At 44.7% G+C, this 24,403-nt stretch overlaps 1 protein-coding gene across 1 annotated transcript in view; it reads right to left on the bottom strand.

Annotated features, from left to right (window-relative positions):
• Positions 1 to 23,948, bottom strand: part of RAPGEF1 (Rap guanine nucleotide exchange factor 1) — a 50,046-nt gene extending 26,098 nt beyond the window's left edge. The window contains exons 1-10 of the mRNA XM_057371597.1: positions 23,945 to 23,948; positions 22,585 to 22,724; positions 18,119 to 18,297; positions 15,241 to 15,397; positions 11,116 to 11,204; positions 10,598 to 10,750; positions 9,112 to 9,235; positions 7,637 to 7,820; positions 6,543 to 7,067; positions 26 to 228 (exon numbers count right to left, since the gene is read on the bottom strand). Of these exons, the coding sequence (XP_057227580.1) occupies positions 26 to 228; positions 6,543 to 7,067; positions 7,637 to 7,820; positions 9,112 to 9,235; positions 10,598 to 10,750; positions 11,116 to 11,204; positions 15,241 to 15,397; positions 18,119 to 18,297; positions 22,585 to 22,724; positions 23,945 to 23,948 (1,758 nt within the window). The remainder of the gene's footprint in view (positions 1 to 25; positions 229 to 6,542; positions 7,068 to 7,636; positions 7,821 to 9,111; positions 9,236 to 10,597; positions 10,751 to 11,115; positions 11,205 to 15,240; positions 15,398 to 18,118; positions 18,298 to 22,584; positions 22,725 to 23,944) is intronic.
• Positions 23,949 to 24,403: the final 455 nt, after the last annotated feature.

Here is a 24,403-nt window from a genome sequence, read left to right as displayed (position 1 = left end):
CAGGTGCCCCTGTGGTGGCACTCACCAGCTGCCGCTGCTTCGGTGGGAGAGCAGGAGGAGGGGCCAGGTCTTGAGAAGGGTCTAAGCTGATGAAGGAGTCATTGATGCCGTAGACTTCCCTGAGGTACTTGTTCTTCTTCTGGTAGATGTGCTCGTTCTGAGGGGTCTGGTAGAACATGGACGGCTGTGGCTCGGAGTAGTCCTCCACRAACTGCATGTAGGCCATCACTGCAAGGCAAGGAGAGCTCACACTGGCTGGCCCTGGGCTGCAAACCCTGCTGAGGGGCAGCAGGCAGGGATCATCTTCACAAGAACCCCCTCACTGTGCTCTCAGGGAGCTCACACAGCGTCCATCCACCCTGAGGAAATATCCCAAATATCAAACATCCCATCCTGAGAGTCAGCACACARCAAACACCATCACAGGCCACAAACACAGCTGATAATACCCTGGAAAATACTCTTTGCATCAGTGAAGTCTCCAAACAGCAACTTGAGAAGTCTGATTTACTGATGCTTAGCCCAAATCCTCACATAATCCATGRCAATCCTGAGAACATTCCTCAGCAGCTGATGTCTAAAATCACCAGGAAACCAGAACAGCATCAGTCTGCTTTTTAGGAGTGTAATGATGCAATCTTGACTAGAAATCTATAATAATACTTGTGTCTACAGTGAGTCTGATACCTGCAGTCAGCAAYATCTCTAGAATGAGGAGGTGCACAGTGTTTCTCCACTCTAGCAAGCTGATAAAAATGTTATCAGAGCACACCTACCTGTGAGACTGGGTGTAWCCTTCCCTCAGCCTCTTTAAATGCCACTGCCAATGCTGGTACAAAATAYTTACCTTCTAGAATTTCCTACCTCCTTAATTCAAATCCAACACCCTTTGCTCCCATCCCCTTTTAAAGAAAATTATCATCTCCAATTCTGAGATATGGCTCAATAGAAATATTAAATGGGATCAAATCTCATCTAGGAGACCCTTCCATCTGTACAATACCCTTCTGRAATCAATGAAAAACCCCACCCAGGTCAGCCTATGAAGCTCTGACAGAGGATTAGTTACCTTTGCAGTATTTTAGTGTTGGAGGATGACATCCAGTAACCCAGAAAGTCTACTACAAACCCAGCCAATTATTAAGTGTACTAAATATTATGAAATTAAGAAAAAAAACTCTTTTCTATCCATCTGAGAGCAGGAGGAACTGATGTATTTAAGTGTCATGGAAAACTCTGTAAACATGCTGTCATGCACAAGGCAYTGCCATCATCCCTCCCTTCCTCCTGATAAACAAGCAGTTGTCACTTTTTGTAAATCTGGTCATTTGGTGGCAATTGTTCAGCTTCTGCTGGCGTTTCAGTTGTACAGCTGAAAGGAGTGGATGACTTCAGTGAAAGCTATAAATACAACAGCACAATGCAGGATTTGCACATCACGAAGTTGGTTCCCACACTGGCTGCAAGRCAAAGTCCTCTGTTCACCTGCCAAGGCAGACCCCCGGGCCAGCCTTGAAACAGGATGCAGCCCTGYAAATGTGTCAGCAGGAAAAAGTTGCTTTGCACCTGTCTTGGGCACCTTTATTCAGATTTCCTCTAATATTTTAAACTCTATTTAGAAATGGAGCTCAAACAGCTGCCCTTCCCCAAAAGAGTTATAACTCTCCTCCAAAAAAATAGAATAAAAAAAAAAAAAGAAATAATGAGAAAAAACAAGAAAAAAAAAAAAAAAAGAAATAATGAGAAAAAACAGGTCGAGGCAATGGGAGTGCAGGAAATGGAGCTGCTGGATTTCAGTCCTGACCGGTAACACCTGCTGTCCCCATCCTGTGACCCCACAGTCCTGCCAGTGGACAACCTGTTCATGTCCTGCAGCACARCCAGTCCTGCACAGCTCTGCCAAGGCTGCTGGAATTCTGACCTCCAATTCTCCCTGCCACCTGAGCCTTGTCCCTCTTCCTCTCTCAGACTCCCTCCTCCTTCCCAGCACCATTTCACAGTGAAAGGAAGCATCTTCTGGGAATATTCTCTTATTTGGGATCATGGTAAAAATGTAGGAAATACAGAATGACTAAAATAGTCTATTCAAGTATCAGTGATTCTGTTGGTTAAGSTGCTCCTGTTAATACCTGTGTCCTGGAAAATRCCCYGGTATCATGCAACAGCTTCAGGGGMTAAGATCTAAAGATGGCTTGTGAAAGCCATTCTCTAGCAGCAAAACTGAACTGARGATCAGGAGTCCTTGCAGAAATGTAGAGGACAAGAGCTCGAGGGAAATACCACATTTTGAGAGCTCATCAACAGAGCAGGACAAAAGCCAAGAAGGCAGGCCTGGCAGTGCTGGCACAATGCAGCAGACACTGCTGAATTCAAATCAACCCTTCATGTAGAGTCACCTGCAAAACCAGAGCTTCACTGAACACCCAGACACCACTGGGGATCGTCAGCTGTGAGCTCCTGGAATGACACCAGACACTGCACTGACACCACAGCTCGCAAGTGTTGGTGGAAAGGGCATCCCATTAGACACTTGTGTAAAATTAAATCACTGTAACTCGAGGCAGTGAGCCTGAATGCTGTCGGGAGCCTTAACTCAATCTGCAAGGGAATAATGAAGAGCTCTTTTATCTCAGCTCTTTATGGGGCTAATGCATCCCATCGTCGTGGCAGCTCCCCTGTCTGCCTTGTYACAACTGCTCCTGGGCAGGTGAGCGTGTCCCTGCTTCTACTTTGTCATCTTTGTTTTGGGGCAAAGTGAAAAACAGTTGGGATGGTGAAATACCAACCTGGCGGAGGAGCAGACACTGAAGAATGCAAATTAAAATGGGCATCATTAGAATCCTGCCAATCTTGAACAGCAGAGTAAGAGAGCAAGACCACTTCCATGGCTGCTTGCAAAGGGTCTCCTCTCCCCCTCTCCACTCCGGTTTTTAACAAGGCAGAAATTTAAAAAGCAGATGGGAAATTACATCAGCAGCTCAGCTCAGGCTGCACGCCCTGCAGCAACTGTGCAGAGGGAGGGATGGGGGCTGCAAGTCCCCAGTGAGCAGCTGGGGTGGAGTGACAGTCTCAAGGCAGCACCCCAGGAGAGAAGGGAGGCGTGAGAGAGAAACCTCTCCCACCACATGCCCAGCTTATGTCAGCTCTTAACCCAGACAGAAAACATGTGAAATTAAAAAAAAACCCACAAAATCTCAGACTTGGGCTAGGAACACCTTCCCAGCAATCTGCTTGCAGTGCCTTGGCTGTCATTTCTGAAGGAGCTAAAGCTGCTCAGGGATTTCCAGCACTCACTAGTTGTGCCCATATGGCAGAGGGCACAGGTACTGCTCTCCCAGGAGCCAGCCATCCTGGAAGCAGCACTGGGTTGCAGGAGAGGACCAGAGGTTTTTGGAGTCTAAAAGGGTTATTAGGAGATGATAGCACCAAGGCACACCCCTGCAGTCAGGTGAGGCACAGCAGCACTGCCCATGAAGGGCTCACTGACAGCCCAGCCTGACACTGGCACTGCTGGCAGCCGGCCCTGCACAGGCACAACAGATTCGTGTGCGTGGGCAAGAGCCAAAATAATGGACTTTCTTAAGCTATGCCACACATCAACTCAGTGGTGAAGTCAAGGTCAAATGAGCCAGTGGTTGCTGTCACCTCTGGGAGGAGAGCTGCTCTTCACAGGGCTCGCATTATCCGCTGGCTAAGCCCAGCCTGCCCTCAGCATGCTTCCTGCAGTTAAATACCAGCTGCTCACTGGGCACCAGGCTGCATTTTGTTCCCAATGACACGGAGGGAAACATGAATAAAGGCCTCACCAGTAGTTTCCAAGCTGTTTGGGGAAAGGATCTTGTTATTTCTGATTCTGGGCTCTTAATGGCAGAAGCTGCTCCGTGTTCTGTGTCTTGCTCAGCAGGAGCAYGATGCTGGTGCTCAAGCAGAAGCCTGGAGTAATTTGCCCTTAGCACAGTAACATGTACTCTCACAGCACAGTCAAAYAACCAGAACTCATGCTAGACTAAAAGCCCTATCGCTCCTCTGTTTAAATTATACAGAAGTCAACTCTTGGAGGTCCCTCTGAGCACAGCTCACAGCCAAACACGAGGTTAATTCAAGCAGCTCTTCTGTATATTACCAATAAAAWGAGCTTCACAGTCCCTGCTGCAACACTTCCTGCCAGCTACCAAAACATGACCCACAACAAAGGCACTACAACCAAGTCCCATCTGTGTGAACCTATTTAACAAATCCATGCATCTCCTCCAGATCCCAGGAGTTTGTTGGGGTTCAGGAAACAGCCCTACGTGATTACACAAGAATATCTACAAGCATCAGCCTCTGGGCAAAAAAAATATCCTGGATGTCACCACAGAGCCTGAGTAATGTTTGACTGGCCTTTTAAATGCTGAAAAGTAAAACTAGCAACCACAAATCCATGGTGTGATATACTGAGGAGTAAAACAAGTTCTCAGTGTCATACAAATGCAACTAAAAAATCTGCAGTGGTCAGGTAATATTYGCAATACTACCAACAGGTTTTGCAGCAAGGGTGCTTTATCAAACCCTCAGAGTTTACCACACATTAGGTAACAGCTCCTACCTCTCCTAACAATGCAATCTGATCAATACTCCCAAAATTTCTGATAGTACCAGACAACAGTTAACTCCAATCAAATATGTGAGAAAATTCATAGAAGGTGGTGAGGTTAAAGTTGTGCTTGGGCAGTAATGCAGAAGACTGCTTTCAAACTTGTTTTCAAGTTAACTCTTTGACATCTTGTATGACACCAGAAAACAAAGACATGGGGCTTAAAGAGAAAGGCAAACAGCCCTCTCTCAGATCTCTCTCTCAAATGTCAAACTGCCTCTTAGCCAAGATCCACTGAGGAATCTGCCCTCCACTAAAGCTCTGTGCCTACGTGCACAGAGGTGCATTTCCTTGYACCCATCCCAGTCTGGGTGGTGTAACAGCCATCCCTCATTAGTAACAGCACATCCACAARGATCTGATCCTGCAGTAATGTGCTCTGTATCACAGCTCATACTGCAGGTGAGGATTTTGAACAGCACAACCTGTAACRACCAGCCTCAGCTGTGCCCTGTGCCACCATTTATTTCCTTTCTGTTGGCCACAACCAACCATCTCGGCTCCTTTTCAGCTGATTTTAGTGTCTTTAACTGCTTGATTACCAGAGAGGAACAAAAGAGATTTCCTGCATATGGCGACATTGGATGACCCTCACTTTCAGGTGGGTCAAGCCTTTTTCTCTGAGTAAAACCCCTGAGGGTTACTAATGTGGACTGGGATAATGGAAATGCTTTTAGACCAGGCACATTTTTGAAGAAGTGACTGGCAGAGTGTACTACASAGGAATGGAGATAATACACCCTGACACCACACACCCACCTCACTCCCCACCTTATCTATATGTGTAGRATCCCAGAATCTTAGACTGGTTTGGGTTTGAAAGGAATCCAGCTTCACCCCTCCTGCCATGGGCAGGGACACCTTCCACTAGGCCAGGTTGCTCMGAGTCCCATCCARCCTGTCCTGGAACACCTCCAGGGACAGGGAGTCCACAACYTCTGTGGGCAAAARYAATTCTCAGGGAGAGAAGTCWATAAATTGCAAAAATGAGCCAAATATCCAATTCAGCGCTTTGAAATCAGCTCTTCTCTYAGGCTGCCAGCCATGCARTGCAATGCTCCCCATYCAGATCTTGCACACATTACCTCCTCATGCAACACATGGCTGCACAGCCAGTCTGTGACCAGGAAACCAATATCTGCTGGATCTCACTGTGCAGTCCACAGCCTTCCCTGGCAGGGCACTGTGGCTGCTTGTCTGGCAAGAGCTTTCACATTTTTCAGCTGTGAACATTAAGGAAATCAGGAGGTTGTGAGCTTGAGACGTGGTCARCCCTGGTGTGCCAGGAGTCTGGCTGGAGACAGGAGCCTTTGCTTTTAGAGCTGCTTGTTTTAATGATGTGGGAAATTCTCAGGCACCCAAAGGAAATGGGATCCTGTAGCAGACAGCAGGACTGGACTCCAGTTAATAGTGCTGTCCTGCACAGCTATGTGGGTGACTGGGCTCCTATTGCCAAGGAACTGCTCTGGCAAGGTTGGGGTTTGGACAGAAAAGCAGTCCTTTCTCCAAGCTCTTGGAGAGCACCCAACTCTGCAGTGGGAAAGCAAAATTGGGGAAAGAGGGAGGGAATGGACTTAAAAAGGGAGAAAAGACTAGAAAGATCTACAAGGCAGASTGCCTCAAAGATTCACATTCAGGTAAACAGGGAAGTAAAATGGTCTCAGTAAGGTAATGAAGATGCTGTTGTGATTCCAGCTCCCCTGGGCCTGGATCCATCCTGGCTCCAGGAGTCACGCCCTGTCCACCAAAGGATTGACATTTCCCCTCCATTTCTGTGACACTGACTGCTTGTGACACTCAGACTCACACAAGCAAGAGCATTACCTTGATCACCACTACTCAGTGATGATCAGAGGCACGACAGCTGCGAGGTAAAAGTAAAACCCAAACACAAAAACTTGCTTACTGTGTTTGTTTTTCTTCTCTGGCAGAGGTGGTGGCTTTTCTGGGTCACTGTTCGAATCTGGAGCAGCAAAATCAGCAATGAATTCCACCGGTGCTGACGAGTTTCCTTGCTGGAAAGGCAGAACAGCAGCAAAGGGCGTGAAGGGCATTGATGGGACAACCACGGCGTTCTGCAGGTCATCCTCRGAGATGTTGTCATACTGGGATGGGTGCCTCTCGTAGGACACCCTGCAGCCAGAGTTATCCAAAGTCTGGGAGGCTGCACTCCTCCTCTTCTTCTCTGGTAAAGCTGGAGGAGTCTCTGTTGGCTGGGCTGCTCCTGAGAGGCTGCACAGTTCCAGTGGAGGGGAGCTGCCCTGYGGCAGCTGGAAAGAATGTCCATGGAAAGGGGAGCCAGACTCACCCAGGGACTCTGGCAAYGGGCTCAGGACACCTGGCCCACCTGGCACCTGCTGAGGTATCTGATCAGCGTTGGAGAGGTCCTGCTGCAGGAATTCATAGTCTGGATCATAGTGATCCGATTGATCTGGGTAAACAGAGAATGATGTATTAGCTTCTCTTTTTTACTGTTTAACACTTCTTAATTCTGTCCCTCCCATTCCATCAGTTAATTAATCAGTTCATTTTAATCAGAGTGGAACTTCCTTGCAGCTGGGACCATCTTTTTACACCTTCTGTAACATTCAGACTTCATAAAACTTGTAATTAATTCTTTGCACTAGCAAACAACAAACATTCAATAGGCAGATGACTGCAGACATAATTTGTGCCATATTTATAGTTTTATTTTCTTTCCTGGCATGTAAAAACAACACTGCTTTAGTCTACCAGCACTGTCATTTCTGCAGACAGGGCTGAAATGAAGAAAACATTCCACCTGAGAGCTGAATTGAGTTTGAGCACAATCACCTACAGAAAGGGAAACACATTCCCCTGGGCTCTTTCCTCTCCGACAGAATAACCCCGCACTGAACCGCCTGCAGCAACTCCACGACAACACTGACAAATGCAGTGCATTTCCTACATCAACTTCTGTACCTCAGCTGTGGCAGCCCCCAAAATTCACGGGATGGAGGCTCTCCAGCCCCCTCTTACCCAAGGTTTCACAGCTCGTGTTGCGGGAGCACTGGCCGCTGTCGCGGTCCAGCGAGGACAGCTGCTCGTCGGATTTGCTCAGTTTGCCGATGCTGCTGCACGGAGAGAGGCGAGGAGACTCCCCCCCATAGGAGTGGCTTCCACCTGACAATCTCCTCTGGGCATAGCAGTCAACATCAAAATCCTTCAGGACAAAAAGAAAAAAAAATCAAATCACCATCACTCCTGCCAGCTTGCTAGTGAGGAAGATGCAGCTCGAGCAGCAAAGCCGTCACAGGAAGGGAGAGGATCAGTGCTGCTGGCCCCTCTGAGCTCACAGAGAACTCAGAAACCCTTTATCCTGATCTGGTAAAGGGCCCATGCCAGGCAGCTCGGTGTGTTCTTGTTTCAGGCAGAGGTTGCTGTGGCCCACACTGGACTTTACAGATGCTGAGAAGATGACCAAGTTCTTCACAGCTACACGTGTCTGATGACAGCTTGTCAYGGCACTGAGACAAGGAATGACACTGCAAGATTTCTCATGACCTACCTGGGGCTTCAGCAAATACCTGGTTAGCTCAGGGGCATGCAAAGGGAAAACAAACCATAGTGAGATACAACTTTCTGTGCCTATGGCTACAGTCCCACTTCAGAAATCACCTCAAGCTTATTAACCTGCGAGTGAACCCTCCCCCCCAACTATTCCCACTCTGTCAGAACAACCTTAGTGTGACTGTAGTTTTAACTGAAGAGTGCCCATAGCTTCATCTGGGTCAGCCAAGTAACTGCAGAGGCTCCCTAAGCCAGAGCTGAGGCTTTGGGGATGAGGACAAGATTTGATTTTTGTGCAATTTAACATAATTCAGGTCCTCAGTGCTGAGCTAGTAAGTTCCTAAATGTGTAAAGCAAACCCAGCCATTTACAACCTCATAACCCCAGACTAGCACGAGAAATGGGATGTGATTAATACACATTCAACTTTGCCATTTTYCTACAGCAAATGGACAAATTTCCCCAAAGCACCAACAGTGGTCAGAGCAGTAGCTCAAACTACTGCTGGAGTTAAAAGCTGTTTAAAATTGTGACTGGATGAAGACAGACTCCTGATCTCACTCAGCCCCACGGTCCCTTGGCCTGTGAGTAGAGCCTGGTGAGATCTCAGGGAGCTCAGCCAGCTGCTGTCCCCTGATCTACTGAACGTGGCAACACCCAGCCACTCCCATCCTCACACTCTGCTACCGCTCAAGGCAACGAATTTTGTAGCAATTTGTTAATTAAACCAAACAACACTGTAAAAAAAATGATGCTGTTCACATTRTTTATGATTCTGCTGCTCCTGCCACTGCCACTCCCACTCTGGGCTGCCTGTGCTGGGCTGTTTGGGACGAGCAGAGACGTGCAGGATCTGGGTGGCTGCAGGTCACAGCATCTCCCTGMGCTTTCCTACTGCTCACAGCACGTTCCCCTTGGCTTTCACAGAGGGGTTATGCCATTACCTGTCTGTTGATCCCAACAGGTAAACTGGACCCACTGGTGGCTCGGCTCATGGGGGCCACCACAGCCACTCTGGTTGGGGACGGTGCTGATTGACGTTTTTTAGGGGGCAGTGCTGGTGGAGGGCTGTAAGACACAACAGGAATTGATGCATTACTCTTCCAGCAAAAAGACTTTCAGAGACTTCATGATTTGTTTTCCAAGAAGGGCTTTGTCAGCCAGGAGCTATTCACCAAAATGCACCCGCTAACAAATACCAATTTCAGAATACTCTCACAGGTAAGGTCCTGTTAAAGTAATTTGTTTTTTAAAGCTGGTGTTTCTGAAACAAAAACAACTGCTGCTCTAAAAAGTATTTTTAATGGAGCTAATTACTATGGTAATTATTTCTTAATAAAAGCAGTACAAATGCAAATGAAATGTTCTGGTTGACCCAAATATTGTTTCCATTCATGGAAGGCCCTCCCCCTCCTCAAACCTTCCATTTTTGAAAAATGTTCAAAGTTTCATGAATCTACAGGACAGGAATATTTTTTTTTCTTTTTACTTTCTTGGTGAACTCCAGGGAACAAAAGGGTCAGAGCTGCTCTCACCATGTGCACTGTGAGGGCCCCATGTTTTTCCATGAATCTATTTCAGACCCACACATGAGCAGCAACTTGTGAGAGTTTAACCCCTGAACTTTTAGTTTTTGCTTCTAATGACACATAATTCTGGTAGYCATCAAGCCTGAGAAATTCTCAAGYGCACACATWCTCAGTTCTTGGAACAGACCAGGAAATTTTTACACAACCTTTGAGAATTCATAAAATACACAGAAATGTGATTCTTTTTGTCAGCCACAACCCTTTGATGTCACATTTTCACATTAACATGACACATATTTTTCACACCAGCCATTAGCAACAATACTGGTGAAGAAAAACAACATACACACACACACTCACACACACAGAAAAACCTGTAAATTCGGGGGTTTTCTCTTCCTTCTCAAAATAGAACATAGAAACTTTTATGTGGTTACTCGTAGAACAGGGTAGGAACAGCCAAGCATAAGATTTTTTTCACACACTGYTGGCTTTCACTCTTAAGCTGATAGGCAAAGCAGAACAACCTGGCTGTGCAGGACAGATTGGTAACTGCCCCTCGAGGTTAAAGAACATTTCCCATCAAATAYAGCAGCCCAAGACACTTCTACAGTGTGGAATTCACAGTTTCACATAAGGTTATTATGGATTTGTGTGATGCCTTTTATGTGTGGATATCAGGGCATGGCACTATCCTCACATAAAAAAGGAAAAGAAAACACAGAGAAAATGACAGAACACAAAGTAGAGGCCARGAGCAGGGAAGAATTACTCTGGAGGGCTGGAAATTCAAAAGCAACACCAACCCTCCTCTCTTGTGCACATTTTGCAAGATTGTTTAAAAACCAACAGGCTGATAAGAGGCACTGGTGTTTTCAGTCAGCTGGCTGGGCAGTATTACCTGTTCTCTGCCACACGAATGCTGGGCAGAGGGGGTTTGGGAGGTGCAACTTCTTCATCCATGGAGTCAGTCAGGAGCTCGTTGGATTGAGTCATGTTTGTTGTTTTGTTGAGGATCTCCATTTCTCGGTCTGTAAGGGGAAGTTCTGATGGGCTGCAACATGCAAAACACAGATTGTGGATCTCCAACCACAGCTGGATTGTAGCTTGCTGACAGATTCAAACCTATTTTAAAACAAGTGCACTAAGAAGGCAGAATTTGCACCTGCAGGTGGAATTCCATGTATCTGCAGAGCACAGTGTACACGTGACACAACGGATGTTTCACTGCCAGCTTTTGGTATTTTTCCCATTGTGGCATATTCTCTTTTAGTGATCCTACTGAAATGGATGGGGCTACATAAAGAACACCACACCATCCTTCTCTGAAGGATAGCTGAATGATTTAACTCAACTGTCAGGATTCAGAAATTACCCCTTCTGTATTAGTCCTGCACACAGAAGAAATCAGTGACCCACCTGTCAGATTTACATGCTGGTAAACTGGGTTTAACTGGGCTTGTGGGAGAKGGATGCTCCTGCTTTTCAATAGTGAGTCTGACCAGCTCCTGATGGAAGAAGAAAAAGAGAATAACCATTATTTGCTGAATGCTGCACTTAAACATCCCAGAATACAAAGGGATGCTACTGCAGTAAACTCTTGGTCATGGCTTAACACTGGTGTGGACACAGAGAGCGCTGAGCTGGGTTTAAGTCTGGTACAGAGGCACAGAAATGCTGCAGAACAGCTGCTCAGGAGCAGGCTGCAGCCAGACGAATTTTAGCCATATCTGAGTGAAGTTCATAACCTTGACCAAACGGGGATTCTGCACAAACCCACTTTGTCTTTCTGCTCTGCTTCCCCTTTTCTCKGTCTCACAGATGGGTTCCAGTTCCACACAACACCCTAGAAAATGGTAAATTGGCTTTACATACATAAATCTAAGAATAAAAYAGTCTTACCCAGTGGAGTACTTCACCTAGCCACAAAAAAAACCATTAAACAACTGCTTTATATTTTATAAATAAGAATGTATTTGTTTCAAAAAGCAAGTTTTCTGAAAATGCCYGACAAAAAATTAAGCAGTGAACACCTTTATTAAAAGGCCTACTCCCCCTGAAGCCACCTTTTAACTCATTATCACTGGAAGTCTTAATCATTCAAGRAGCTACTGTAGTGTGTCTGCTACAGGCAGATAAGGTTCTGGATAAAGAGATAAGGGCATGATAATCCTGAACTCTCAGTCTGCCAGCATTAAAAGCAACAATCATGCATGCCACAAAGATGGAGAGAACATTTCATGGATGTCTGAGGCTGACAAATAGATCTCCTGCTCACAGATACAAACACATGCCCCTCTTCCAGGCAGGCTGGAAAACTGGCAGTGTTTGCTGACAGTATTGGCTTCCCAGCATATTACGCAAAGGAAACTATAAGAGATCAATTTTAATTTTATTTTTTAAAGCAGCCTGAAGTACAGCATCATCATTCCAGTATCATCTTCGTGTCTTTCTCTGTGGATTTTGGAAACAACTGGCATTGCTCTCTCCATGCAGTAGCTGCAATTGGAATGTCTTTGCCATCATCCCCCTGAGAAGGAAAACACTCCAGTTCTGGTAGTTTTCCATAAAGCTCCACTGAAAGCTGAAATTCCACAGATTAAGACTCACACAACAAGAGGAATAAAGTACAAACACARTCCAAGTGTCCACCACAGCTGACTTTGGTCTCCATGCTCTACTTACACTCYTGGTGTGAGCCTGTGCTCCCACAGAACGCACACCGTGTTACCCAAAACCAGGACAAACACTCAACCTTCCAGAAGCTGCCCTGGAAAATCCAACACAGGGGGAAGGAAGAGGGAGCACAAACAGATGTCCATGGGGACTAAAGCTATAAGATGTCCCTGCTGGGACAGAGAGCCCTGGCAGGGAACAGAGTGTTCTGAGAAGTGTCCCAATGAGTAACATCACTCGACTCTTTTGGCTGCATTTGGCACCACGGGGCTGAGTGATGACACAGTGGATTGTCCCCTTCCTGCCCTCTGGACAAAATTCCCTTGCTGAAGAGGTTTCTGGAGAACCGCAAGCACTTTAGGTAAGTTAAAATGGGAGAAAACCAATCCAATTTGGCTCAAAAGTATGTTCAGAATATTCAAACCATTGGGACTGGGGGGAAAAAAAACCCAAAGCATCTTCCAGCAGAGGCACCAAGGCAAGGTACGATTCCATCACCTGAGAGGATCACTTTCCTTTCAAACTCTGACAAACATCACCAGACCCTGAATGTTTCTCCTCTCTGCTATCCCCAAATGAGAGCTAGCATTTGGAAATCAAGCCAACATCTTTAGCATATACACCAAGGTAATCAGCACACAACCGAGCCAGATGCACATTATGCTATTCCTTATCAGCAAGGAAAGAGATTCCTGCAGCAGTAATTAGAGATAATTAAAGCCTCTCTACAAACTATGCTAGGTCAGCAAGCTGGAAATTCCACAATGAGATGGATTTTTAAGAAGTTATGTAATCAAACCAAGAGGTTTTTTTTCCTGCCGAGCAAGGCCCTAAAGCCTGAGATCAAAATATCAAGAGGTGAACAAGAGACTCCTTTGTGCTCAATTCTGAAAATAAAGGAGAAGTAAGCACTGAAATGTGGAAGCAGATCTTGTGTGATCTGCCAGAAAAACAAAATAGGCTTTGCTGTGGAGAGAAGTGTCCATCTTCTCAGTTCTGCTTCCAGATCTGAAATTTGGCTTGGTCTTTCTAAAATAAACCTTGTTCCTCACAGTGCAGGAGGTTGAGAGCACGCTGCTTCCAAATGCTGACCTCTTGATGGGCAAATATACTCCCACGTCCCCAGACAGCCACACATCTGCTCTAAGGCTGACCAGACATGAGCCAGCTCCAACTGCAAGGCCAAAATAACTTTCAGCCTGAAAACAAAGCAGAGACTGATATAGCCACRCTGCTGAGGCTGAAGGGGCTCCACAGCTTGGGCTCAGCACTGCATGGATGTGCCCATGTGCTCCCAGGCTGGGTTGGTTTAGGAACAGACATTCAAAACCTTCCCCAATCCTAAACCTTCCCCCATCCAAACCTTCCCCAGTCCAAAATCTTCCCCCATCTGCAGAGGGCACAGCTCTGGCTGAACAGGTACCAAGGGTTTAAACTCTGCTTGAAGTCAAAGGCCCAGGTGTGTCCAAGTCTCCTGCAGTGAGACCACACAACTCTGGGGATAACACATCTCTCCACAGGACTGTGCAGATTCACTCAGTGATAATTCACATTTGCTGGGGTATTACAGTTCAGACACCACAGCACAGATTTTCACTGTCCTGCAAATTGCTGTTGAATTCCAAYGCTAACAGCAGCTGAGATTTTAGGCTAAACTCTTTTCCTCTCCCCTGCTGTGCAAATTTAAGACCAGCTTTACTTTTAAAAYGTGTAGCTTAAAGTTAAAGAGCATATTGTGCAAAATAATCCTGGAAAATCCGTTTTCTTTAGGTGATGGGAATGATTTGTTTCAAAGACATTAATTTGAAAGGCTCATAAAGTAACAGTAGATTTTAGTATCTGTTTTTGAGTAACATTAAAGAGATATCCAGCTGATGCAGRCACCAAACCAAGAGACTGAAAATGTGACAATCAAAGCTTGGGATATCCACCTCTTTTTTGCATTTGGCTCCATTTATTAAAATTGAGTCTGAGGACAGTGAAAGACGCCTGTTCCTGATAGACTCATCCAGCTGAAACACCTGCTGCAGTTCTTCAAACTCCATCCCAACTTTCCTTGTGTAGTTGATTTAAACATTGCCCTTTAGACACAGCCCTGCTGTTGAAAGAGGTTTAATCTCCTCTWCAGTTTCCAGAATAAGATTCCCAGGAGATGTGGCAGTCTGCCCACTGGTGCCCTAAGCCCAAGCCAACCAAACTTTTACCAGCAGTGCCAAGACAGGTGAGTGACCAGCCCAGAGACAAGCCTGGGACACAGAAATAATGGGAACCAAAACCTCACCAGAAGAAGGAAAGCCAACAGCTTTCCCAGGGTGGAACAGGGAGGGAATGCTACAAGCAGGTCTGACAATRGATACAAAGGTTTCTGTTAAACGTTTCCATTAGTAATGTAAAACTAATCTCCAGAAAACTGGGTTTAGCTCATCACCTGTTCCACACCCTAATCCAGCTGCTTAGAGTGCTGATGTATCACRGACAAATCCCTTGAAATTTCTCTTAAAAGATGGAGCTGGAGCCTTTGATTCTCTGTGGGCATTGACAGGGAGCATTTTCATTTTATTTTGCCTGGACAGAAAATATGCAAACWCTGTCTTGTAATCTGTATGGGAGACTGGGAATGGCTCACTGAAAATTTAATAAAATGCTGAATAAAGACTCATTGCTTCTTCCAATCCATCCAAATGCCAGGGTGAGCATGCCAGAAGCTCACATTAAAAGCCAAACTGTGCTAGACTTTAACCAACACTCCAAGAAGGAACATTTTACTTATGGAACAGTTGATTTACGGGGTAGCTTACTGAAGGCAGGAATAGGGCCTTCATATATTAAATATAAACAAACAAAATTTGCAATGTTTGCCTCATGTACCTTGACTCCATCCAGAACAGCCTTTATGACATCCTTCACTGTTGTCACCATCTCCTTGTCCTCTGAATTCACCCCTTCCAGCATCACCTGATCAGACCAGCGGATGAGGTTGGCCAGGCTCTGGTACACTCGGCTGTAGCAGGATGAGATGGCAGAACTGCACAGCAGGAGAGGGAACAGCAGAGGAAAAAAAAAAAAAGAACAAAAAGAAATTTTGGAGATGTTACCAAATGTTACGAGAGTGAGTTTCACACTGTGCATTTCASTCCTTTGCTCTCTGACACTCAGAATTTGTGCTGAGCAGCTGACAAAGCTCAGGCTTCTCCTCCGCTGCAGCTGCTCTCCTGTTCTCTGGCATCAAATGATGACAGTTTGAAGGTACAAACCATCAACAGCTCATTCTCAGGTATCAGAAGGAATTATCTGGGATGCAGATTAACACAGAAATGCCAAAAATAACAATATTTCCATCTTAATTTACAGCTCCATCCTGTGCCTTAACTTTAAAGGTAAGTATTTAAGCCCTACATTTAAGTTTAAGCAATGTTATTTCAGTATTATCCTTCTTCCTTATTAGCTCTCCCCAAAACCACCTTGGATCATTGAGAGCTGACTCTATTCATTCCTTTACAAATCACTGTTTATAATGCCTGAAAACATGTAATTAAAATTACTTCTTTAGAGAAACTGAACTGAATGAATTTCAGGTTTGAAAGAGGAAGGGTGTTGCTTTGTTTTGTTTTTATGAGAAACAGAATCGAAGCTATTGTTCTGAAGGGCAAAAAAAAAAAAGAGTTTTGGAAGGATGACAACTCTAAATAAAAGTTAACTGTAACAACAGTGCTCCCAGGCATTTTCTTGGCCATTCTGAAAACACTGACTTCATTACTAAACAAGGTGTGTTAACAGTACTGCTGATGGCAACGCTTCAGCAATTCTTTGTCGTGTTAAATCMATTTCAAACTGCATCAAAACCATAAACAGATAAGAGAAGGTGTAATCTTGCAATCATCGCTGATACAAGTTGTTCCAAATCTTCCCATTGCTCTCTGGTATCCTTTTTACATTGGCTTAACTCCAGTAATTTCATTATCTGTGAGAAAAGAACCAAGCCCACGAGTTTCARTGAGTTTATTTAGGTGAAGGAGGTTTGCAGGACTGGGGAAAGAACTACTGTGCAGTCACAACCAGGGCATACAAACAATGGCAAGGACTTGATTGTTTGGTTGTTGTCTGGGGCTTTTTTAAAGCTTGCTGCTTGTCATTTGTTATCTTTTCAAATGAAATTAGCTTGSTAGGAGATATTTCCTAAACAGGGCCTTCCCCCATCTCATTCAAAGGCTTTGATTTCTTTGCCATTAATCTTCAGCTTGCTTCCTTCTAAGGAGGCAGTAATTGAAAGCCCATTTTGTGCGAGATTTAATTACTTTTTTTCCTTGATGCAAATGCTTCCCCTAAAGTAAAAAGAAGTCCAACAATAATTGTAAGGCTTTCCTCTTCACTGACACAAGCCTYGCTTTTCTTGAGGGGGATTTGCCATCAGAATCACCCCTTTGTATCCTGCCTTAAAGTACACACGTAGGGAGAGAAGGACATGGCTTTTTTGAGGAAGTGGGATCCCCTTTTGGGTTTTTTGGGAGGCTAAGCAAGGCAGGGCATGCACATGGGATCTGTGCATGGCAGGGCATGCACATGGGATCTGTGCATTAATGCAGGCTGTTTCCAGAGAAACTTATCACAGGGCAGAGGACATTCCCATTCTAACAGATTTGCTCATTATGGTCTGACAGATCCAACCTGAACTGGATCTCAYCTGTGCCAGCCACAGGTGTGATACTCACCCATTCCTCTTTCCTTTTGCCAGAAGCAGCCCTGGCCTGAACACTGGGGCCAAACACAACTGAGCATCTCTGTTTGCCAAGCATCTGGCATCCCAGTGCTGCCTCAACTGTGTTATAAACCTTCCCTGYGCCAGCACTGAAATAAGGATCTTGAAAGAAACAAATTTGGAGATATWTAATGGGAAAACAAACAGGAACAGCACAAAATCTGGCAGGAGTTCAGTAACCAACACCTGCATCTCTCTGCTTAGTTCTGTGCTTTTCTCTGTCARTGTTAACTTAGATCTTTCCATTTTATTCACCAATGTTTGTTTGTTTTCTGTAAATCAATTATTCCAGCATCCATGGGATGAACATCAACATCTCTATGGCTTGGCAACACCACAAATTCTTATAATCCATGCTGAGCTTGGCTTTGGCGAATTTCTACTTCTTTCCTGGCTTCAAACCCACTGCCTAACTGGTAAAAACATAATACACATAATCTGTTAAAACATAAAACAATAATCTGTTGAGTGTGGCAGGAATGAACTTGGACTGGTTAATCTGCTGAAGTACATCTATTTACTTCTGTATCTGATCCAGTAAAATCCAAAAGAGCAGTTAAGAGTGCAGGCTCAGACTTCTGTAGTATCAGGGTGGATAAACTGAACACAAAATAGGATTACTCTGAAGATAAACTCCTTTTTCAGGTGAAGCTATTGGATTTGTTAGCTTTTAGGATACTACCATGGACTGCAGAAACAGAAATAGCATCTGAGGAGAATCCCCCTTTAGAAAACGACAAATTTCCAAGTTTATGCTAACAATCATCCCTTTCTCCTCTCTGAAAGCAGCCTGATTTGCTTTATCTTTCTATGGCATGAGCTTCTTCACAGCAGGGAATCTGCTTTTAAGTGTTGTTTGAAAACCACCATGTAATTAGTAAAAATAGCAGTGACTCCATCAGCACCTCCTGCGTGATGCAGTTCTTCAGATAAAGAAGGAGCCTGGTGGTCTGTCAGGGTCCCAAAATCCAGGAAGGAAACTAAACTCACCTCTGCTGGATGCGTGGGTCAGTTTGCACCAAGGGCAGGATGGCTTCCAGCACTTTACTMGCTGAGCCTGGCAGCATCTCTAAGACTTTGTTATCAATTGCCATTTTGTCCACAATAGTCTTAAAGTAGCGCAACGCACTGACAACCTCCTTCTCCTTTTCTTCTAGCCATGACACATTCTGAGAAGAAAAAAAAATAATGAGAAATTTGTTAGAATTTCAGTATTTTTAAGGGCAAGGCTCCTTTAACACAAAGTATGGTGACGCTGAAGTATATTCCAGGAGGAGTGGAAAAAAMCCCTTCTACTACAAACATTTTTCAATCGAATTACTACTCTTTCAAAGGAATTACTCAGTGCAAGACTACACCCACACTTTAACTTTCAGAATTACCTGCATTCCAAACTGAAGGCTGATCTTGATCATTTTTAGGCTAAGATTAACCCTAGTGATGACATCAAGGGCACTGCCTCGAAACCCACACTCTAAACTGGGAGGGGGAAAAGAAAAAAACCGTTTCACAGACTGGTGTGGGGTGGAGGGAACTAAAGGTCATCTTGTTCCACAGGGCAGGGACACCTTCCACTGTCCCAGGTTGCTCCAAAYCYCATCCAACCTTGCCTTGGACACTTTCAGGAATCCAGGGGCAGCCACAACTTTTCTGGACAACCTATGTCTCTGTTTTACCATCCCCAGAAGGAAGAGCTTCTTGATATCTAATCCAAACCCATTCTCTGCCAGTTTGAAGCCAACACCCCTTGTCCAATTACTACATGTCCTTGTAAAACACATGAAAACATCYAAATAAACTCCACTCTGAGGAGCCTCCAACCTAAATTGTTTTGTGATGCTGCCAGAACAAGAGAACTCACACAGTTTCCATGAGSACAAACTAAAAGCTAAGTTTTGGCACTGGTGAATGAATGTTGCAGAAGGGAACAATTCACTGGAAYAAAGCTGAGTTGTGGTCACCAATTTCTGTGCCACCACCAACACTAGAAGAGGAAATTCAGAAGTGATACATGATACCTCAATGGCATTCTGGACAGGGATATTTTTTTTAAAGTTTACAACAGTATGCCTGGAGGACTTTTAATGCYACAAGTAGCTCCTAAGTGAGATTTAAATGAACTACTGAACACTGCTAGAAAAGGAGCAGAGAGCTTAGCAGAGTCAGATTTCATCCATTATCTCCTCAGTAAATTCAGCTTCAAGAATTAATGACCTATGGGCATTGTGTGCTCCCCATACTCTTGTCAGCTGTTAAACTGCTGCTTTTCTACAAAATCAGGCCAGCAGCCCAAAAGGTTTTAGGAAGAACAATTTATAGGCAGCACTGGTTAGTAATTTGGGGCCAGTTGCATAAAAGGATTAGAATCCCAAGTTCCATCTAGCTCCAGCTTCAGAAGTCGAAGTCCCAATCCAAGAACTGCAAACCACCCTGTCATTTTCCATCTCATCTGGGAAGTGCCCAAATGCTGCTGCTGCTGCTTCCCCTTTGGACAACAATTCTTGCCAGGAACCTCAAGTTCTGATCTACAGCCCACAGTGCCCTGAACTCCCCCGCTGAAGAGCATCCTGGCAATTCCCTGGTATAAAAAATGACATTTCCCATTTTGCAGGGATGTGTCCTCACCACTGCACGGTTTATTCCAGGAAATAGAATCATAGAAACATTTAGGTTGGAAACAACCTCTAAGATCATCRAGTCCAACCATTAATCTGTGGAGATTTGGCYTCTGTGGAATCTTTGGCCTCTCCCAAGAAGGTTTTGCACTTCATATGAAGTGACCACCCATTTTAGGGATCAGAAAGTCTGTATATTCCCTGGGTAAGTACGACAATGGTTCAGCAGTCAAAGCTCTCAAACAGAAGCRAAAAATGTGGACTGCAGTTCCTGCTCCAACGGCTGTTTATGGATTTCATTCAACAACTGCTTCCTGTAGAAAGGTTTGWGACTTAATAGCTTAAACACTCTCCTGGTGCATGGGAGGGATGGGCCTGAATGAGAGTTCAGGGCTGAGAATGACAACTGGAAACCCAAATCCTTCCGCTGAGTGTCTCAAGGGATGCAAACCCAGCCACCGGACACTGTCTGGGACACAAAACCCTTTTTTTTTTTTTTTCCCCCTGCTGTTTTTTTTTGGGTGACATTCCCTAGCAGCGCTTTTTAATGAATTCCCTTCCCAGGTCATCACACCAAGGTGTGTGTATAAGTGCACAGAACCATGGAACGGTTTGGGTTGGAAGGCACCTTAAATCCCATCTCATTTCCCCTCTGTCATGGGTAGGGATACCTTCCACTAGACCAGGTTAAACCAAGCCCTGTCCAACCCAGCCTGGAACATTTCCAGGTATGGGGCAGCCACTCATTTCTCTTCAGGGCATTAAATGAGAAAAAKTGAAAATTCAGGCAAAACCGCATCTCCTCTCCACTCCCTGCCTGACACATATAGATGTTTTTGGATGATTTCTGAAGTTTTCCCTTAAATAATCAAATTGCAAATGCATCATGTATGAGACACAGCTGGCCCAGAAAGGGTCACAGTGAGCTGTACAGAATACACCCAATTACAAAAGCTAGAATCATCCTTTTTTTCCTTACATTTTGGCAGTGTAAAACCTATCATAAATCTGTATATAGTAGTGAAGGGCACTCCTGTTCCTAAATATGCCCCAGGATAAGAATCACAGACAGAGTTCAGGGGAMAAAAGGAGGTTCTGAGAAGAACTCCCTCAATGCTGCCCCTATACAGGTATAGAGGGGAAGAGGAGAAGAKGATGTTTGCATGAGCTGAGCACATCCTTCAGCTTACACATCGTGATTTTACATTAATTTTTAGTATTGCTATTTCTGCTCTACAGTGATTATCTACTTCAAGAGTACAAAAATAGCATCTTAAGTACTTAAGAGGGAGAAAAGGATGATATTTGGTTTACCAAGTGAGCCTTCTGACAGAAAATCTCCCATTTGTCAACTGATGTCTGTATTCCAGTGAGAAAACCTGGCAAGAATCCAGGCACATCCTCTTCCCCACTCCCTCCACACAAAGCTAACAAGCTGCCTACATCCAACTAATTGATTAGTTGGACAGTAGCTATTGAAACAGATAATGAATGAGCCAGAAATCAGCAATATTTTGCAGYATAAAAATGAATGCAGCTTAAATAATCATGTACAGTAATAAAAATTATTGCAACTGTTTTGTTTTCCAATTTAAAAAATCCCGATCTGTACATAAAAAATGGTTTTAATGTCCAGCATGGCTTATTAATAAATCCTCTTGCAGTGTTTTTAGGGGAAAAATAGAAAAGCAAAAACTTCATCTATTATTAACATGCATTTGCTGTAGACCACATTCTGAAAAGGGCTCTTCATTTTCTAATGTATTTAATGTGGTCACCTATCAGTTTAARGGAAGGCCTCTAAATTATCTCAAGATACCTCCTGAAACATCATTGGAATTAAAAGCCTTCAAGGAGTACTCTCACTGTTTTGTTTTTTTTTTTTAATTTTATTTTAAAATAGCAGTCAGCAATGCCAAAGGTGTTTGGCTCTGTAGAAAGCACATCCACAGCCTYCTGGGGAAAAAACCTACAGCCTGGGAAAAAACAATCATAATCTTCCACCTGATGGTGCAGAATAGGGTGAAGAAAGACTGCAGAGAGTTCTCTGGGTGTTGAGTAAATCACACAGCCTAAGAAAACTTTATCTTGCTGGCTGCTCTCAACAACTGCAACAACTCTCAGCAGAAATAATCTGAAAAATTCTGCATGTCTGGCACTGCACATTGGACAAGACTTTTAACAGCTGAGAATAATGTTTCATTATCATAAACAGCCTCAAATGTTTTCAACTTCTGGTTCTGATTTGTACTTGAAAACTGACTGCACCAGTATTGTCACAGAGATAGTCCCCAGCTACACAATCAGGTCACAACAGGAGAGGAGATAACACAGATCAGTTTGTGACCTCATTTYTTAGAGGACCTGGAGTACATTTGGTCTGAGGAGCATTGTGCTGGATCAGCAGCTGCTTGAACACATCAGTGTGACTCTCCCTGCTGGTGTCATCAGAGATTGAGCACATCTCTGGACCAGCTTCAGGGATGTGCTGGCCTGGGTTTGGGTTTTTAAAAGGATCACACCCCAAAAGCAGGCAGTTATTTGGAAGCTGCAAGCATAACCCACAGGGTGTGAGTGTGGGGAGGATGTGTCAGCCCTACACCACGTTCCACAAGGAGTTGYTGGAATGCTCAGGGAAGGAGGTCTCACCATGCTCTCCAAAGGGAARAACGTGCCTTGGTTTAATACTACACAGCCCTGTTTATAGGTAACCATAAAGAAACCCTGAGGATCCTTGAGCTGCAGAATCATGCAGAGGACAAAGTCACACATCAGATTATGATAAACTGAATACCAGGAARCAAGAAACCATCAGGATAACAGAACATGGCCTTTGCTTACTTTGTTCACTGTCTTCTCTGGTGTTTTCACTGTCAGGTCAGCTTGCTTTCCTTTCTTTGAGGGTGTTCTCTTTATTTTTGGTGAGTGAAACTTGCCCTTCAACTTCATYGTGAACGAGGAGAGATGGGAACGCTCAGAATCTAGAAAGACAGAAAAGCATGACTGGATTAGGGCAAGTATGTTGCAACCAGGGATGTTGTGTTACAGCGTTATCTGGAGGACACTYGTACCACGTAAATTTATTGAGTAGAACACGATAAAGAAAATTAATAAACTGTGGCTCTATATTATGTTTCAAACCACAATACCATCATCATTTCCTGCTATCCTCAACCACAATATCACCATCATTTCCTGCTTTCCCTTGGAGGCAGGAACGCTGCAAGGCAGAGGCAGGGACAGTGGGACTGGCATTGCTCTGTGCCTCAGAGGGAAGAGGAAAAACACCTCTCTTCAAAGCACTTATCTCCAGCAGGTCCTGAAGTACTTCACAAAGGAGGCAATCATCGCCCCTCTTTGGCAGATGAGCAAGGAGCCAAGGGGATGAAGTGAGTGCTTCACAGAGCTCTGGCAGGGCACAGCCATGTCCTGGCTCTGCCTGGTACCCAGCACTCACGGGGCATGGAGAACACAATCCCAGGTAATGCCCTTCCAGGGATGATGATCTCTACCCACTCAACAGCATCAATTTTGAATGTGGTTCCATGGATAATCTCAACAAAAAGCCAATCCTTGTCATCTGCAATGGATTACACTTCCAGTGTACCAGACAAAGTGCAGAACAGAGGAACAGCTTGGATATCGGGGCATCCTTCAAGGAGGTGAACTGCAGAACAGCTCAGCCCTTTTAAAAACTGYGTTTTCATTGTTTCTTCAATACCTAAAAGCACAAATCTCAAAGGTTTGCAATCATGCCATATGCAGACCTACTGTCGAAATATATTTTTATCTGTTTAACCAAGAAGCTAAATAAAACTAAGCTGCCTTGYAGAGAGCAATTTAGAAAGTATTTTGAGCGAAGAGCACTTTAATAAATGAAGGTTTGACTTGCTCTCTAGTGACCCAGATAATTCAGCACAAGTTACCCAACCTGTCTGTAACTACATTATCAGGAAAAGTAAGCAGTTTTGCTGTATGTTTCATTTTCCTTTTAGATTATTTAGGCATTAACTGCACTGTAGCGAGTCCAGAGGACATCCCCATGCWTGCAGCACTGCAGCACCTCGTTAGTATGCAGACTGCAAACTGCAAGGGCTGCTGAGTCAAATCTAGCACCCAGCAGCTAAATACCACAGATGCAGTGAAAACCATGTTCCCTGCACTCTGAGAAACCACCTAACCACAGCCCAAGAGAAGGTACCCATGCTTGCCTCCCTCCCTGTAAGGGCTGTCCCCCTTTAAACTCTGGTAGAGTGGTGAATGCTGTGAGCACACACTCACCAACACCCAGCTTAGGTATGTCCTCCAGACCAAGATTTTGCAGGCATCCTATGAATGGAAGCTGAACGAGCACAGACCCTAATCTGATCTGCCTGCAGACCTGCTCTCCACTTACAGAAGGAAATGTTTTCCCAGGTTTTCTTTGTATCATAAAGTCCTGTTTAGTGMACTGAGGAGGGAGGTACTAAAGCCTTGGCCACTGCAGATAAATCCAGGCGTATCAGTTGGCCTCTGAAGAATCAATCCCAGCAGCTGGCACCCCAACTTAGCAGCAATTTACGTCAGTGCTTTACAGCCACAAGAGGATCTCCAAACCTTTAAAACCTCTCTGGCTCCACAGGGTGCTGACGGTCACCACTGAAGAGAGATCCTGGCTGCT

This window comes from Malurus melanocephalus, unplaced genomic scaffold (genome assembly GCF_030028575.1).
Source record: "Malurus melanocephalus ecotype Western Australia unplaced genomic scaffold, MMel_1.1 scaffold_149, whole genome shotgun sequence".
Lineage (NCBI taxonomy): Eukaryota > Metazoa > Chordata > Aves > Passeriformes > Maluridae > Malurus > Malurus melanocephalus.
Note: the sequence above shows the minus strand (reverse complement) of the source record. Positions and strands in the feature narration are given on the sequence as shown.